The 19,054-nt window shown below is 33.5% G+C and overlaps 1 protein-coding gene across 1 annotated transcript; it reads right to left on the bottom strand.

Moving 5' to 3' along the window:
• Positions 1–9,120: 9,120 nt before the first annotated feature.
• Positions 9,121–10,897, bottom strand: LOC104902550 (transcription factor TCP21). Its single transcript, XM_010690356.4, has one exon. The coding sequence runs from the start codon at positions 10,601–10,603 to the stop codon at positions 9,659–9,661; it is 945 nt and encodes a 314-aa protein (XP_010688658.2). The 5' UTR covers positions 10,604–10,897; the 3' UTR covers positions 9,121–9,658.
• Between the last annotated feature and the right edge of the window lie 8,157 nt (positions 10,898–19,054).

The raw sequence follows: 19,054 nt of genomic DNA, 5'->3' as shown, positions 1-19,054 counted from the left end.
ATATCTTCCCACAATCTTCATATTTACTATTGCCACTATCTAGACCCGCCATGTTTCCTCTTCACAACTTTTTTACTTGTTCTAAGCTTCTGATAATACTATGTAATAGGTAACATTATTATCAAAAAGGGCTAATTGTTGCGAAAAGGGGTTAGTGGGCTTGGTTGATGGCGATGATAGTAGTGTGGACAGTGGACTCGTAGAGGGTTGTTAATGGGTTCTTAACAAGGTCGGAGGAAGTATTAGATTTTTTAAGAGGTACCATATAGAAAAGTCAATAATTAACTGAGTATCATGTAAAATACTAAACCATGAGTGTACTTCCTAGAAAAGTAAACAACAAGGGACACCATTTGCTTGGAATTTAAGTGGGAAGGGGGATTCATTTTTAAGGGATAACTCCTTATGATTGATGGAGATATAGAGTATTTTAAATTTGGCGTCACTTGAGACTTGTTTATAATCTTTTACCTATATATAGGTGTATTTAAACTTTTCACCAACTCTCGGACAATCATAATAACAAAAAAGGCGAACATGTGTTGTCGTCTTACTATAAGAGATAATTGTAACACTACATAAACAAATATTTGTTAGAGAAATTAATCTAGAAAATTGTAAATGTTTGATGAAAAATGTGAGAAAAATATTTAATATGTATCTAGAATTATCTTGTGAAAAATCTAAGATATTTGTACTTGAAAGAAAAAATCTAGAAGTTAGGATACAACAACTATAAATATGTAATATGTGCATGAGTTGAGAAGGGGGTCAAACAAGTGAACGGCACACAAGATATTAGGAGAGGTAGAAACAAAGGGTTATACCAAGGTGAATGAGAGACATGAGCTCTCACAAACACACTTATACAATTCATTATCAATGAAAATGCAATATTATGATGCTATTCGGGTCCATCAAAATTTTCGTGTGCACCACGGATTCTATCAATATTTGTGTTTAAAAAGGATCTATAAGAGTTCATGATAGGTATAATCCTCAAAAAAAAACATCCAACACAATTAAAATAGTCGACATCCACGCAACCATACAATTATTTAATACTCTTCTATTCCTAAATACTAATTGTCACACTTACACTTTTTACACATGTCGATGTAATACTTTAAATTTTTATATCTCTAATTTTATATTTATAAAAACTACAAAACTCGAGACGAATAAAACATGAACTATGATCGAGCTGATAAAAAATTGTTGTAGGGTTCTTAGAAGGATTATTTTCTAGCAAAAGACACCAAAGTTTAGTATTATTTTACAAGTAAAGAAGGCACACACACTCGTGCGTCAACCCTATTAGAATTGAAAAAGGGCTTTTTGTTGGTCCTTCAAAATGGACCCATTTACACTCTTCTTAGTCCTCTATATAGAAATGATCAGGTCCAACTTTGGGTCACAACTGGGGGCCCATTTACTCACACACCAAACGACAATATTTTCATGAAGAAAAATATAATATCAACAAAATTGAAGGAATCAGAACATTTGGATAATCTAAACCAAAAATAAAAAGTTGTATTTATTATGCTACATGCATAATCATCCATAATAATAATGAGATTGCAATCAAATTGTTTAATGTGATTGCTTGGATGTACTAATCCATCTTTTTAGTATTAAAATTGAAACAATCAAAAGCCAAAAAGAGTACGTCAAATCCTCTTGCATCATTTTCAATCATCCTTTTTGTAGTTGAATTATTATGATTGCCATATCTGTAGTGGTTAGAGAAAGTAGCAATAAAATTTCCTTTCTAAAAAGAAAAAAACAACTTTTAGTCCTTATTATCTTATAATAATCCAAGTAATTAGAGGACAAAGAATGCACCTAGAATATCATATTAAGTAGAAGTATTAGATATTCATATTCTCATGCATATGTAAGTGTGTTTATGCAACGAAACTTCCATCACTACTCTTATTGTGAAATTTGAGTTGCGTTTTATATCTTTTATTTTGAGCTCTAAACTTTTAAATGTTAAAACACCAAACATCTTCTAAACTTATTGGCGTTGATTATATTTTTACGGTTTAATAACTATTGTTTCCGATAGAGTATAAAACTATTCCTTAATTGGATTCTACTTAGTAGTTTAAACTTCTGGTTGAGTTGGTCTTTTGACATGTTACGAAAGTCAGGGTGACATAAAGGTTACGGGTTCAGATATCATCCACCCCTTTTTTCTAAGTGGAATATTTTGCGCCACGTATGAGGAGGCTTGTGCCGCATCCACACTTTAAACCTAATGGGCTCTCGCGTGAGGAAGCGTGAACATGTAACCAACGTTTATTGGAAAAAGCAACCCCAAAAATTTGGGACCAAAAGTGGTAAGCGGTGACCATTGAATAAGTTTCTTCAGTATAAAACTATTCCTGCAACTCCAACCATTAGCTTAAACTTTTGATTTAGTTGGTCATTTAATAATTTCATTTGAACTTTGACTCTATTCTTATACCCTACTATGATCATGCCTTTTTTTTAGGGAAACAAAAACAAACTATTACATATCTAGACCAACTTATTTTAGGGCAAGTTTCGATCTCCACGTATTTTGAGTTTTATTGTGAAACTAAACTCTAATTTCGCTCGAAGCATAAGTTACCAATAGACGTGACTTCTTTATTACTTCAATCAATAGTATCCGAGAAAGTTGTTTCAGTTCAAGGACCCTCGAAGTTGTGGCAATTTATTTGAAGATCGTTTGGGTGTCATCTTTCAACAGGTTCCCTCTCATAACATGTCTTCTTCAGCAAGACATTAATAAATTATATTTATATATAGTTTTTAGGTGTATTTAGGTTGCATTCTAGAGTATTTAAATTCAATTTAGGTTTATTACTGTATCATATTCTTAAGTTATGCTATTCTACTCCTATTCGGTATGTTTTCTTATTTTTGATGAATTTCGGGTAATGGAAACGTATTTGGAGTATAATCAGCTAAACTTGGGGATTAGAAGCTCTTGGAAAGAAGCTACAATGCATAAGGAACGTTTGGATATTTCATAGTACGAGTTTGAGCGGAAAATCATTGGAAGAAATGTGAAAAAGGAGTCATGTCTACTCTTCTGATTATAACTTTTAATGTGATTATGATAATTGAATAATTCCAGCATATATGGAAACTAGCTAGACTTGAAGATATTCCCAAACGATAGGTAGCACATCCCGAGGAGACTTATAGTCAAGGAATTATGCCTTTCCGAAGTTGGGAATGGTTTCTGCTGGAATATGTTTTTGTACGCGCGGATAACGAATTCCTCCCATTTAATGATTTATTCAAGACTTTCCTTATCTTTTAAATTACTTTCCTAATCATATTAGGCTATTTAATAATATTTAGGTTAGTAATAAATTTTTTCTCTCTCCTCCTCCCTCTCACTTTTCAAGTTATTTTTAATTCTTAGGTTTAGATTAGTTTTCTTCATCTTTTTCTCTCTAGTTTTTTAGTTGCAAACCCTAACTTTTCATGTTCTCCATTAATTCATGATTTCTATTTATTTCTTTCATTGATTTCCTTAATTATGCTTTTCTTTGTGGATTTAGATTACATTATCTGTTTCATGATTGAGTAGTTTTTTTTTCTAGGATTTTGGTAATCCATGTTCATATGATATGAATTCGAATCTTGATTTATATTTATTGATGGTTTGATTAGTTACTGATATCTCTAATTGATTAGTGTTTTTATTGTTAATCTTGCAACCTGATCAATTGTTTAATTAAATCTTGCTAATAAGAGTTAGAATTGATCAAGATCTTACTTTTAGAGCTTGTCTATAATTAGCAAATCTGATTATGTTAGTGACTGTATTGCATATGTTGATTTGATAGCGTTAAGACCCGATCGTAGAATTTAACCTGCTCTAGACATCTGATTAATTGAACGGTTGATGATATTTTAATAGATTATAAGTATAAAAATGGTGAACCATTGCGCTAGATCCATTTTAGTTTGATTAGTTCAAAACTTCAATTCTCATATTACTGATCTTGTTTAGTTTCTCTTAGAGGTGATCATTTTGGCCCGGCCCGCGAGCCCCGCCCGGCCCGTTTTTGGGCCGGGTTTTGGACAAAAATTTTCGGCCCGCCCGTATTTTTTTTTTGCTTTGGCGGGCTTTGGACAAGCCAAAAACAGCTTTTTAGTCTATTTTTTGGCCCGGCCCGTTTTGGCTCGCAAAAGTCCGCTAATTTAGGCCCGAAATAGCGGGCTTTGGACACAAAAATTCGGCCTGCAATTTAGGCCCGGCCCGACCAATGGGCAAATTTTTTTGGTCTCGGCCCGGCCCGGCCCATGATCACCTCTAGTTTCTCTATACCTTAGAAGTTAGATCAAAACGACCATCTCTCTGTAAATTCCACCCTACTTAGCTACTACATTGTTAGAAGGTTTTGCGGAAATTATTTTTGACAGGTGTGCGCACATCCCATCAGATATTTACCCTAATTCCACTTACCGTCGTTCGAGCGAAATCTAAGTTGGTCTAGATATGTAATAGTTTGTCTTTGCTTCCTAGAGTTTGTAATAGCAACTGAAGCTCCTCTAGTTTTAATTTTCTTTGTTTTATGTTTGGTTCTATTAGCGTTACGTTTTACATTTGATTTCAATTAATGCAAATTTTCCCATTGTCAAAAAAAACATTTTTTTTGCCCAACATGAAAATAAAACGTAATCTTCAATAAAAAAAAATTGTCAAAAAGATCTACAATGGATCTTACCTGTTATTCTCTCTCTCTCCCTTCTTCTTCTTGCTTTTTCTTTTTTAGCAATATACGCCAACTAAGATATAGAAGTATGTAGGTATTTTGATATGATGATGACAATGAAAAATAATCTTTATCATCTTACTTTTTTTTACTTACACTTGAATAAAACATTAAAACCCAAACCCTTGGCCAATAAAGAGAAGGAAAAATGAAAAATACACCTACAAAAAGTTCACTCATTATATAATATATACATTTAAGTGTACCTTGCACATCCAAGTCTTTTTTTTGCTTATTTAAAATTCTCTTCATTTCGTAATTTTTGTTCATTTGTAGTACACAGTCTTTTAAATGGTATCACATCAAAAATATAAAACTGCAAATATCATAAATTATGTTGCCTTCACAAGTTTAGCTCTATCAAAAAACATTTTTCGCAAAGTTATCCTTTTTCATGTTAAAAAGTAATTTTATTATTGTATAGTACTTATAGATCAATTATTAAAGTTGATTAGTTGACAAGATTCAACTACAAAAATTCCAAATGTGGCATATTATTTTTGTAATAGATTAAAATATATTAATCAATAATTTAATTTATATATTTAAGATCTCAAATCCTTTATGCAAGACTTTGAATGGGTCATCTAAAGACTCAAAAGTCAAAATTAGTCAAATTCATTAAAGTATTTTTCTTTCCATGTTTAGTATACATTTTAAAAAGTGGAAATTAAACTTATTAAAAACCACTCTAAAAGAAGGAAAAAAAGAGGCAACCAACAACTTAAGTGTATGAGCTGGTTCAAAATCATTGGCATTGATTATGAGAAGGCCAGAAAAAAGAAGTAAAGATTAAAGAACAGCTATTACTTACTACTATTATTTACCAGTGCTTACACACTTTGAATCTCCCAATCTTTTTTTGTTTTTACCACTAAGTGAAGCCAGCAATAATGCAACATGAACAGGGTTTGAAAGGCAAGCTTTAGTTTGTGGCCTGCTGAGTGATAGCATGCCTCCTGTTTTAGACACACTCACACATTTACTGACTACATGTACAGGGGCTACATGATACTATGGATTTATGGTCTATGGGGAGGAACTACCTACCTAACTATTTCGATTAGGATTTTTTGTTCCGAACTATCTTTAAGTTACAAGTTTTTACGAGAAATTACCTTATAAAAAAATTAGTGTCGTAAACTACCTTATTTTTACCATTTTGTTGTTGACAGCTACTTTATGTTGGTTTTCGCCGGCGTTGAATTTCGTTTTTTCAATTCAAAATTGTGGGAAAAACAAAATTACCCTTGTGAAAATTGAGGAGGGTGATTGTTTCAATTTTAGTTAAAATAGAAGAGGAATTTAATGGTGGATTGGTGGTACAAAGTATCATGTAAATACGAGAAAGAGAGTGCGGGTGCACACAAGGAAATGGGAAAATTAGGGTGGGGAAAATTAAAAAAGGGTTTGAAGAGGTTAAATGATATAACGCGATATTATAAAACCGAAAAAACAAAAGTCAACACCGGAAGCCGGCATAAGGTAATTGTCAACAACAAAATGGTAAAAGTAGGATAGTCTTGACAAAAAATAATAATATAAAATAGTTTCGCGCAAAAACATGAAAGTTAAAGGTAGTTTGGGATGAAAAATCGTCTCCATTATGATGCCAAAAGAATAAGACTGTGTATTAGTATTCTAAAATAATCTTAATTCTTAACTATTACCAATGTCTTCAAAATGATTGGTTTAAGGTTTGTTCGATATATTTTTTGTTTCATAAATTGTAAAAAGATAAAAGAAATTCAAGGTAATTCATACGTAAATTAGACATAAGCAGTTTATATTCTTTGATGGCCACTTTTCATATCGAATAAAGTTCCAAGCATGTAACTAAGATTAAATTTGTTATGCAGCCTATATCATACAATTTTTAATTAGTTAATAAAACCAAAAACTTGCTTTCACTGATTTTTGTTTTACACTTTTCTTCAGTGTTCCTATCCTCTCTCTCTCATTATCTACCGGATAAACAATTAGTTTATCTTCTACATTGCCACATTGGTAACAATGGGGAATAATTGAAGTTTAGACGATCGACTATAGTTGAGAATCATATTATTCTTGTGAACTTATTAGAATTTATGGGGCCTTAACTAGATTCATTGTTGTAAGATGAAGTAATGAACCAGGAAGGCTAGTATAGTCTTCTTATTTGTTTATTTAGGCTCCGTTCTTTTGGACTAGACTGAACTGAACTGAAATTAAACTTAACTGAACTGAATTGCAGAAAGAAACTGAACTGAAATTAATTAAAGATAAGCCCAAAAGAATAGGGCCTTATTTATTCATTTGCCACTTGAACTTATTGGGTTTCATCCGAAATTAAACCCAAGTAGTCAAGCAGATGTTGCTCCTAGCTAGCTTGATGCCTAAGTACTTCCTCCGTTTCATAATAAGTGAAACACTTATCTAAAAAACCTCTCACATAAAATAGAGAAGTGTTTCACTTATCATGGAACGGATGCACTTCTAAGTCTTTTTTTTTTTGGACTGAATTAATAAAAATTCAGTTCAATTCGATTTATTTCAGTTTGGTTAGTTTAGCCTCACAATTTCCATTTATTTATGTTCAGTTCTAAACAAAAGAACAGTGGTTAAATAATTTAGGTTCAAAGTACACTAATCTTTCAATACAGCAAGATGATATGAAATCAGACTAAGAAATTGACTTGACACAAAAAGTCGTAAAGACATGATTAGTATATGCAATACGTTTGTGCAAAACCGGCATGTTATCATCAAATCTGCCACTTAGGATTCATTAGAGATTTGATTACATAATAATATGAGCACTACCTAATACCTATATGGCTATATCAAATCCTTACATTCTCTGTACTTAAAAAAAGTTCATGAAATAGGAAAGTTACATGTAAGTTCATTAACATTCCTGATAACTGTTGCCTGATACAACCATCATCATTCATAAGCAATTTTTCATTGCAAGACTTAAGCATGAAGCCTCCCAGAGAATCAAAAATTCAGAACAAGACTCACAACCCATCAATGTCCCCCATTGATCTAGAACCATTCATGAATTTAATTTGGACATCCATCAAGATCGCTCGAGTTCAAGTCGCGGTGGATAACTTATCTAAGGCATATGGGTAATGCTCATCAGGTCCAATAAATTCAGTTCACATAAGTTTAATGTTGAAGATAACGCAACCTAAGACTGACAACCCATCAATGTCCCCCATTGATCTAGAACCATTCATGAATTTAATTTGGACATCCATCAAGACCGCTCGAGTTCAAGTCGCGATGGATAACTTATGTAAGGCATATGGGTAAGGCTCATCAGGTCCAATAAATTCAGTTCACATAAGTTTAATGTTGAAGATAACGCAACTTATGCCACCACCGACCCTTGGAAATTTGGAACGACAATAATGTCGATTGATTATCCATCCAAATTCGAGTCGAGTTTTCCGTACTGAAGGCGATGAACACACAAAGAGAGCTTAATCAAGAGCAAGAAAGGGTGTCATATTCAGAATCACAAGAACCACAAAAACCCCACCAGAAACAAGGTCATTCAATTCCTGAACCCTGACAGCTAATATTATGTTGACTCAATCAACACCACCATTTGCTTACACACTAGTGAGTTGAAACTTGAAACTACAGCATCCAAGCATTCCTTATCATCAATATCATCACCTTCACCTAAAAAAGGAAATTGTAATATATCTTACCAACACTTCTGTACTCTCCATCAATATAGAATCTGCCTAAATGAAAACAAATGCATTAAAATACACCATCTTTTTTTTCTTTTTTACTAGAACAAGGGAAACAGAGTTACCTTAAGAAAGAGTAAGACAGTCTTTTATTCTATTACAGCTCATACTGATGAAACTTTGCACCAAAAACAGTAGAAAAATCAAGTACAACAAAAGATGAGCTCCTTTATTCCTTCACACCCAAAAAACAAAAAGCTAAGTAATCAGATTACAAGTTTACAACTTACAAGCATTACATTACATATGATAAAAGTAGTACATGAAAACCTAATCTGATTATTTTGATCAGCAAAATGAAATGTAATTAGCTAGGAAAACAAACCAACCAACAACAACACTTGAAACCTTACAACCAATAACCACAGCTAATTTCGGAACGAACGAGACATGGATCGAGAGCGAACGTCCACTGCATTATACATTAGTCAGTTCATCATTGTCCATAGCTCGAAATCGAAATGGCAGTCATTTAGTAGAAACTTCCGTAGTAGATTGATGGATAAACTCGATCATTCATTCATTCACTACACTAATAATTGTAACTTCAAACAAGTTCCATTAAAGTGAGCCAGTGAGGCAAATGAACAACAAATGTTTATGCAATTGAACACCATTTAATGATGCAAGAAGAATTACAAAAGATTCCAACTTCACATTTTCATGAGAATAAAAAACCTTTTCCATAGGTTTTCCTCACTTTTTTTTTTTCCTTACTTGAATTGAACAAATTCAAAAACTCTACTCATAACATTACAAAGAATTTCACCAGCAGAGCAAAAAAAAAAAAAAAAAAAAAAAAAACAGAATCCTAAACCCTAAAAACCCTAAAAAAAATTGAATAAAATCAATCAAACAGCAAACTTCTCCTACCAATTCTTTCCTCCCCTTCGAGAAAGAACGAACACTCAATACATTACTGATCATTACACACAACAAACAATCGTACACATCCATCATTAATAACAATTAACAACACCCCTAATTAATTAACCCTAATCTTTTTTTTTCAATCCTCAATTCTCTCACACACAAAAGACATATCAAATTACTTACAATACAACATTCATCATGATCATAATAAAGAATAACGATTGCGATTACGATTTCGATTACGAATAATCAACGAGGATCATCGTCTCTCCTTCCACCAGCAGCAGATGAAGCACCAGTAGCAGAAGCAGGTGCACCAGACAACGAAGCGAGTAAATTAAGATGATGACCTTGACCAATAGGCATGTAATTTCCAACTCTAGAAGGTTCTCCTAAGCTAACCACTTGATGTTGTTGATGTTGATGATGATGTTGTTGTTGTTGATGTTGGTGATGAGAAAGAAACCTTCCAGCCATAGCAGCAGCTTGTTGAGTAAGAGCAGGGCCCACAACCATTTCAGGCCCAGCAGCAAAACTCCAGAAATCAGGCCTAGTAGGAATAGCCCAATACCCAGTAGCAGGCCCAACTCCAATTGAAGCAGTAGTAACATCTTCTTTATCAACGACACCGTTTTGAGCTTCGTTTTCTTCAGCTGTTGTTCTAAGACGTTTACCTAGTAGAAAAGGTGTTGTGGTTGTTGTTGTTGGTTTAAGGTTGTTGTTGTTGTTGTCGGAAGAAGAAGTAGTGAGTACGGATGTACGGAGTTGTTGATGGTGGTGAGAAGTGGAGGAGAGAGAGTGAGGAGAAGAAGTAGAAAAAGAAGCAGGTGTAGTACCAGTACCGGTAGCAGCTATGATAGAAGGTTCAGCTTGTCGGAGAAGCCACTCAATAGTTTGACCATCTGATTTATGACCTAACTCACGTGTTAACTGGAAGACACGTGCGGCGCAGATGATTGGCATACGTATCCTTCTACCTCGTCCGTCTACTTTACTGTGTCTGTCTTTTGCTGGTGCTTTCTTCACCGTTAACGTTGTTGATGTCGGTGCTGCTACTGTTGTAGTGGTTGTTTGTGTTGTTGTTGTTGACGTGGCAGCTTGTCGTTGTTGAGAGAGTGAGTGAGTGTGGTCAATGATTACGCCGCCGCCGCCACCGCCACCGCCGCCGTTGGTTGCACCGTCTGTCGCCGACATGGGAGAAGGATTGATTTTCTGAGTGAGGAATATTGATTTTTTTTTTGTTTTCAGGATAGAGAATAAAATGATAATTGGGGGCCCAAAAGAAAAGGAGGGGGAAATAATAATAATAATATTAGAGAGAACAGAGAGATGAGTGTAGGGGAGCCCGCCGACGAAGGAGAGATGAGATGAGAGAAGAGAGAGAGTGGGGGAGGTGGGGAAGGATTAGGATTTAGGAAGGAGGAGAGATTGAAGTATTTGATATGATATTGGGAAATATGAGAATATGAGATGAAATGGGTTTGGGTTTGGGTTTGGGTATGGGTTAGTTGGAGGGTAGGGGAAAAGAGGAGAGAGAGAGGGAGAGAAATGATTGAGAGAGAGAGAAGAGAGAGGCAGGAGCTGGTGGAGACAGGAAGGAGGGCACATGGGTGGTGGGGTAAATTAAATGGACCCCACTGGCAAATGGGCCCTATTGTTGTTTCTCTTTCTATGTCTTTTAAAAGTCTAGTTTTGTGCTACACGCGCTATACTTCATCTGTTTCAAATTAATTGCAATAAAGAGGTATTATTTGTAAGACATAAAATATTTTTTTTGTAACATTTAATTCAAAATGGCGGAAATATGAGAAAGGTGCTCTATTCAATCACTTGAACTTGTTTGAATTGAATTTCTTAGACGTGATTGGTTTTGATTTTCTCTTATGTTTATACCGAGTTAAATTTGATTGGATTGGATTAGACTTGAATCTTATGTGTATGTATGGTCTTTCCGTCGAGTTGTACTCTTTTTCACTTTTGGATTTAGGCTCTGTTCTTTTAGACTGAATTGAAGTTGATTCGTTTGAATTGTACTTGACTTAATTTTGTTTGAAGTGAGCTGAATTGAAAATGTGAGAGGAAACTAGATGTACTAAAATGAATTTGTATGAATTGAACTTAATTTGGCTAAATTGTACATGTACTTAGTTAACTTTATTTTGTCTAAAGTGAGCTGAATTGAAAATGTGATAGGAAACTAGCTGAACTGAAATGAATTTGTATGGATTGAACTAATTTGGCTGGATTGTACATGTACTTGATTAAATTAATTTTTCTAAAGTAAACTATATTGAAAATGTCAGAGAAAATTAGCTCAATTGAAATGAATTTTGTTCGGACTGAACTGATTTAAAACTATGAGAGGAAACTAAATGTACTAAATTTGACCGAGTTAATGGATTAATTGTCCAGACCAACATAGTCGTCTTACCCTCTTTGTTTCTCAATGTTCTTCCTAGTTATTTTTATTAGGGTGTTTCACAATGTTCTTCATACCCCAAGGTAGTTCCATGCCTTATTTTTTGTATTAGGTAGTTTCTCGCAAATAGTGTATTTTTTAAGGTAGTTTTTCGCAACTTTTCTCTATTTAAACAACAAAATGTCGGAATAAACAAAGAAGTACTAGAAAGTTTATGAAAAGTAATATTTAAAATATCATATTCATATCAATAGTATAAATAAAACCATATTGTACAGATTTCTTAAAAGTGATTGGGTACTCAAATTTGATGTCCACTAGCTAGGGTCGAAGATCGATTCTAAAAATTTCAAATTTGATTTTGATCCGTATCAATCGTATTGCAAGTAAATTTAACTGGATTCGGGATTACTTTTAAAAATTTGAACTTCCATAAAAAATAAAAATTAAAATTAACCAAGTATGTGATCTCGTAAATCTTTACAAAGCACGAAAGTTATATACTAAAATTCATATCACTCTAAATTGAAACTATTTCCTCAATATTGAAATTCATATCACTCTAAACTGAAACTATTTCATCAATACTAGAAACTCACATAATATCTATCTTAGATATCAAAATCTAACGTTAATGTATGAATTTGATTTTAAAAAAAACCAATCTAGAAAAAGCATGATAGTTGTAGATGAGATATGACACTTTTGCAAGCCCTTTTATAATAACATTGGTTAATTATACAACGAGAAGACCCATTATTAAACTGTTATTTTGATATTGATTGTGATCTAATTCAACTGGTTGTAGATGAATAATTGACATTAAGATCCAATCAATAAACCAATTTGTAATAGACCAGCTAATATATAGTAGGAAAACAGAAACCATAAAATTATATTAACACAACTAATTGAAAAAAGAGAGAATTAAGGCTTACATCACCCTAAAGACGCAACCGCAATAATAAATGAAAACTAGAGTTTTCAAGAAGAGAAGAGAACACATAAGAAGGATATATACATTTTTTGGAAATTTATTTCAATGATAACTCGTACTATCTACTAGTGATAATTCCTAAAATGTTAAATAAAAGTACAAAATCATATAGTTAGATTCATTTTCAAATTTACCTTCATAATGTAATAGTGAGACTCGGTCCCATGACCTATAAGATCAGAGATGACGTCAACACCACTAGGCTATCACCTACTGCTCTTGTAATTGTGTATTATGGGAAAAAAAAATGGGAGTATCCAACTTTTTTTACCCCCTCAAAGTTTGACTACCTTCTCCTATAGGAGTGAAGGAGTCAATAAATGATAAAATTTAGTATGAATTCCAATTTTGGGGATATTGAAGTGGGTTCCATTTTCTAATCCACAATCTGCTACTACAAGTAATTTTCAATTTAACATACAAGAATAAGATACAACAGCATTTCAATTACCTTTCCAGTGGGGTGCAAGATGATATTGATAGTGCATGATCTCAAATCTTTTCTTTTTTAACTATAATTGAACCTACCTTTTTGTCCAATTAGTGTTTCAGTCATCCTTGTACACAATTATGTAATTTAATCTAATTCTTCACTACCTGTATGTATGTAGCAGCCTTTTCTTTTTTGTTGTTCATTTTATTTATTGACGAGAAGTCGAGGAACCTTAAAGCTTAACTATTCTATTAGTCTATTATTCCTAAAGTCCTACTACTAGAGAGTCAAGCTAGGGACGGTCTCAACTTTCTTTTCAAGTCTTTAACTATATCAATACCAATTGTATAGCTAAACATCCACCACTAAGGACACATCACAATTTTAAGACAAGTGTCCTCTGACAAAATTTTGTATTTCCTCCCATCTATATTTATTATTTCCTCCGTTTTTTTTTGTTGTTCCTATATGGAATCTTTTTGTAAGAGGAAATTGGTCAAAGTAGAAAGACCTTTTGAAAACGGAGGGAGTAGTTGTAATTTAAAAAATTGGTAAGAAGATTTATTCAGGACTGCCCTTGCACTGGACGCTCACCCAGAGGCCCATTACAAGCCAGATACCCTGCAACCACCCTCCCCCCCCCCCCCCCCTAAATCCTAAGCAAATGTTTGGGATAGAAATTGAACCCTAGATCTGGATAGGGAAGATGAGACCTTGCTAGGGAAGATGAGAAATCTCACCACTTAAGCCAACCCCAATTCCTAGGAAGTAATTATAATGTTAGTCTTATGATTAAGAGAGTCTAAGGCCTTGTTTGGTTGACAAAACAAATCATGGGAAGTGCAAATTCCTAGGGAGTAGTTGTAATTTAAAGTTGTTTGGTTGGCAAAATCATGGGAATTTGCACTTCCTAGGAAGTTCTACTTCCTCCAAAATGGAGGAAGTTACTTACCTAGGTCCCCCTAGGTAAATAGAGCTTCCCATAGGAAGTTCTACTTCCCATTATCAACCAAACACAATTTTACACTTCCTAGGAATTTCAAATACATGGAAAAAAATGACTTCCTAGGAAGTATGACTTCCTATATACAACCAAACAAGGCCTAAATTATGTATATAACCTATTCATTATATATACTGCAATTTATACCAACGATCTTTGAGTCCAATTACTATACTTTTTATGTGATAATAAGTAACTACTAGTAGGGGTGAAAGTTATTCGGATAAAATCCAAAATCCAATCCAATCCGAATTAGTAATTCGGATCGGATTTGAACTGTGTTCGGATTGTATTCGGATTGAGATTTTTTGAAAAATTGGACTTTCGGATTGGATTAGATTTAGGGCAATCGGATCCAAACATTCAATATAACCAAATAGTAATATGGCTTGTATTATGTATCTGGATTGGGCTTAAGTGCTTAACTGATAAAACCTACTCCATAGCCTAATACACATAGCACTTCAACCCTTCCCTAAAACACTAAGTGCACTTAATTCATTATTTCCTAAAGCTACTAAGTTGTAGTTGTGCTTAATTCATTTCATCGAAAAACTAGAGTTTTAAAAAAATCGGATTTTCGGACCGGATCCAATCTAGAGTATGAAAATTCGGATTGGATTGGATCGGATTCAAACTCTAATTGGTTTGATTCGGATTGAAAAATTGAAATCCAAATTTTATTCGGATCGGATTGTACGTATTAGCACCTAATCCAAACCGCACACCGAACTTTCACCACTAACTACTAGTTAGTTGTTGACATGGGCCATGCATCTAGTCCTTGTATCTTAACTATGACATAGTATCTAATAAAATTAATGAAAATAATTTAAAATGAGTGAAGTGTATATTTATGTATACTACTTTCTATACAAATATTATGTACCTTTATGGATAAGTCTTCTCAAATCGAGAGTGAGGGATAACCTAGTGGTTAGAGTTTATCTCCCGATTCTAGAAGGTTCTAAGATCGACTCTCACCCTTGACAAGTTGGGATCCCCTTTATTCCCCCACGTTAAAACTTCTTGTGTTCTTTATTGCTTTAATTTCTTAATTCCTTCACATATTGTATTTCAATTGCTTAATTTGTTAGTGCCTATGATACATATTCCTAACATATAGCATAAGGAAGGTGTCATTATTGGATATCCTCCTCATTACAAGTCTTTGAATATATATTATACATAGTTTATATATTCATATATATGGTTCAAAATGAGAGGAATGATTATTTCTATTATCATTAGTGGTAAGTTATTTTATTATTACTTAGAATTTATAAGACAATTTTTTTTCTTGAAGCCAATATTCAAATCAATATCAAAGGAAAAGTAAGCTTTCTACTCATACTCTTTGTCTTTTTCAATTGGTGAATACATTTAAGTTTAAGGTTTTATTTAATGGTGTGCCACTTCTCCTTATTTAAATTGAATTTATAATAACTTATCTGAAATTATTAGAGCTATCTAAATTTATTTAAACTTATTGAAATTATAATAAGAGTTTAAACTTATTGGAACATATTTAAACTACTATATAAATATATTTAAATTAAATCCTTTAAACTGAAAAATTATTTTCGTGAAGTGAAGGTAACTCACTCTAAATATGTTTTATCCACGACAAATCGACAAGCGGTTAACAACCCTCCATAGTTTTATATAGTTGCCAAAAAAAATCAATATAATAGAAGTTTTATGTCAATAGACATATGATGGAGGGCAATTTGGTCAACTCAAATAAATTTGTTGTTTAGATAATACTTCTATAACTTTGTTTATCTAGAGATTTTTTTTTCTAAAAGCCATTTCATTAATTACTTTTGAAAAAGTATATTCTAATAATGTCTTGCATGCTATTATAATAAAGCTGTACATTTAGCATGAAGAATTATCTTTAGTACTGTTTACTTATGCATGGTGGCTTTTTTAATACTTATCTGTCAGCTTTCTGATATTAATAATTTGAATAGTTATGTTATAGTATACCTCTATATAAACTTATAATAGTTCCTCAAATATTGATAGTCAACAATTAGCTTTATCTCAAGTTATTTAATGGCGACATCTTTTGACCTTTGTGCTCTTAGCTTCAATTATTTTGGCCCACCTTCTCCAACTGCATACGCGGTTTGTATATATATGATATTAAACTTTGATTAGTATAGGCATTACCAATATACCATATCTTATTTACAAGGGACTAGCCCTAGGGAGGGATAATGAGTTGAAAGAAACTGGTACTAGGCATTGTTACATCAAAAACAAGGATTCTATTAGACCAATACTTATTGTAGGTCAGTCGGCCCAGCTACACACGCTTAACGGTTTGAGAGTAGGGGGAAATAAGGTAATCCCTACCTCCAAGCACTAGTAAGTAGCAAGCTTGGTTATATTATACTTCTACATGATATGTGACAGTTTTCATAAAGTATATATAAGTTCAAAATTTAAGATTAAAGTATATATGAGTCAAATTTTTGCCATTTTTTGTTTCTCCTCTTTGTGGGCACCATTCACCACCCAATGTTGTCACCTTTGCCTAGCCACAAGCCACAACTACCAATACATGCAAGCACCTACACTTGCTCGCCACAACCACTGGGACCACCCATTGCAACCCAAAATCACATAGTGTAACCCACAACCACCAATATGAGCACCCAACCCAAGCACTCGACACAACCACTACTACGACCACCCACTGCAACCCACAACCACCCATACGAGCACCCACCACGAGCCACATCCATATACAGCCACCAATTGTACTTGCCACAACCTATACGACCATTCACCGCAGCCCACAAACTGTCCAACCCAGTTGCCACTACTCAAAAACCCAGATCTCGATTCGAAAACCCAGATCTCGAATCGAAAACCCACAACCAATAACTGCCCCGCCCACACCCTACCACCATTAGCACCAAAATGAGGGAATGAAGGGAAGTGGATGAAAAATGGCGAAAAAAACTAGGTCACGTTCCCAGCATGTCGTTATTATTGAACTGGAAACCACAATTAACCCCCCCTTTAAATCATTTAGGTACTAGTCAATAATTGTTTTTATTGTTTAAGGTAGTTTTGGACAATTTTGTTTACTTAAGGTATTTCTCATCAAGTGGCACAAAGTTAAGGTGGTTTGAGACAAAAAATCCTTAAATATATAGTATAGATTATAAATAACAAATTCCAGTGAGCTACAACATATCAACAATAATCAATAAACTCATTTATCATACCAAATATTGAATTGGATTACGTGAGATTAACAAAATTTGGTGTTTGATATGAAAACAGTGAGAAGGAAAGTTCCAATAAGATTATTCTTAGTTGGCAAGCACTTATGCAGTATTCCGTTCGTCGTAACTAGCATGTGTAATTCTGTACTGAATGTTTTCTCCCTTGAGTTTGTCTTTCTACTTTTCCAACTTTCTTGCCTTCTTGGTTGTTAATTTTTTTTTTTTTATCCATATGAGACACGAAGGCAATACAAAGTACAAAAAAAGGGAGGGGGATTCGAACCTGTGACCTATCGTTCACAGCACCTCAATCTTAACCACTAGGCCAAGACATCCTTGGTGCCTTCTTGGTTGTTATGACTTATGAGTGAGAATTGATACAGCTTGGCGTTAAGGAATGTTGGTGTGCATTTTCAGATTAACATCCAGGTGTTTGGGAGATGAGAATTATTATTAAAAAAAAAAAAACTTATATAGACTTGATCCATACTAAATTGGTATAAATCTGATGTTAATCCATGTAATTTATGAAAAAAATGGTCACTATATTATAAAAAACGGTCATTATGATAGATAGTAATTGTATTTATACTAATATATGTCACGTGTCATCATCTCCAGTCAATAACATTCTATCCACGTCTTTCTCATATAGTAAAAAATAGAAGAATTGTTTACGTGGAGATTTGAACCCACAAGTCCACAACCTCGAGTATGAAAGAAGGAAATCCAACTATTATTCCACCATACCATTATTGTTTTTTCAATCAAAATTAGTGATACCATATGAATGGAAAACGTTTGAAATACATATAATGAATAAGATGACTTTTTTGAATGAGTGAGATGACTTATTTAACTACTATTAAATTGTAGCAAAGCGAAAACACGGACATTACCTGGGCCTAAATACTAGTTAAGATTTTAAAAGGTTACTGTATGGAAAAATTGGTCACTATGTTAGATAAATGATTTTGGTCCACAATAATATTATTGTGGACTAGGTCCACACAAGACTACCTATAACTCTTACTCCTCCGTCCCATATTAAATTATTTGTTTCTTTTTACACGGTTTTCAATATATATCTTTGACTTTAATATCTTCAATCCCCTAAAGGATGAGGAGCTAGCTCATGTGGTAGAGCACTCCCCTCTGATCTTTGAGGTCAGGGGTTCGATCCTTACCCCCAGCATTATGTTGGGGTATTTCCTTAGCATGCTTTACCAGCCAATGTGCTAGTAGTTCCTACAAGGCTAGTAGCCTTGGTAGGGGTTAGCCCTTGGGCTGATTTAATTTCCCGATCAAAAAAAAAAAAATCTTCAATCCCTTATTAATAAAAAAAATATACAAAGTTGATATTATGAAAGGACATATCAAAAATGAATTTTGAAAAGATTCTATATGAATATGGTTTTTGTTATAAGTTGATAAAAATATTTGATCAAAAATTTTAACATTTAACTCATTAAAAATGAAATAGGTACTATGAGGGAGTAGTATTTATAGGGCTTGAGTTACTTTAGTCTTGGACTCAACCTTTCCTTT

The sequence above is a fragment of the Beta vulgaris genome, chromosome 9 (assembly GCF_026745355.1).
Source record: "Beta vulgaris subsp. vulgaris cultivar EL10 chromosome 9, EL10.2, whole genome shotgun sequence".
In the NCBI taxonomy this organism is placed as follows: domain Eukaryota; kingdom Viridiplantae; phylum Streptophyta; class Magnoliopsida; order Caryophyllales; family Amaranthaceae; genus Beta; species Beta vulgaris.
Note: the sequence above shows the minus strand (reverse complement) of the source record. Positions and strands in the feature narration are given on the sequence as shown.

Bases quoted from the DNA above. Each gene is read 5' to 3' on its own strand.
- LOC104902550 (XM_010690356.4), bottom strand. From the start codon at position 10,603: ATGTCGGCGACAGACGGTGCAACCAACGGCGGCGGTGGCGGTGGCGGC.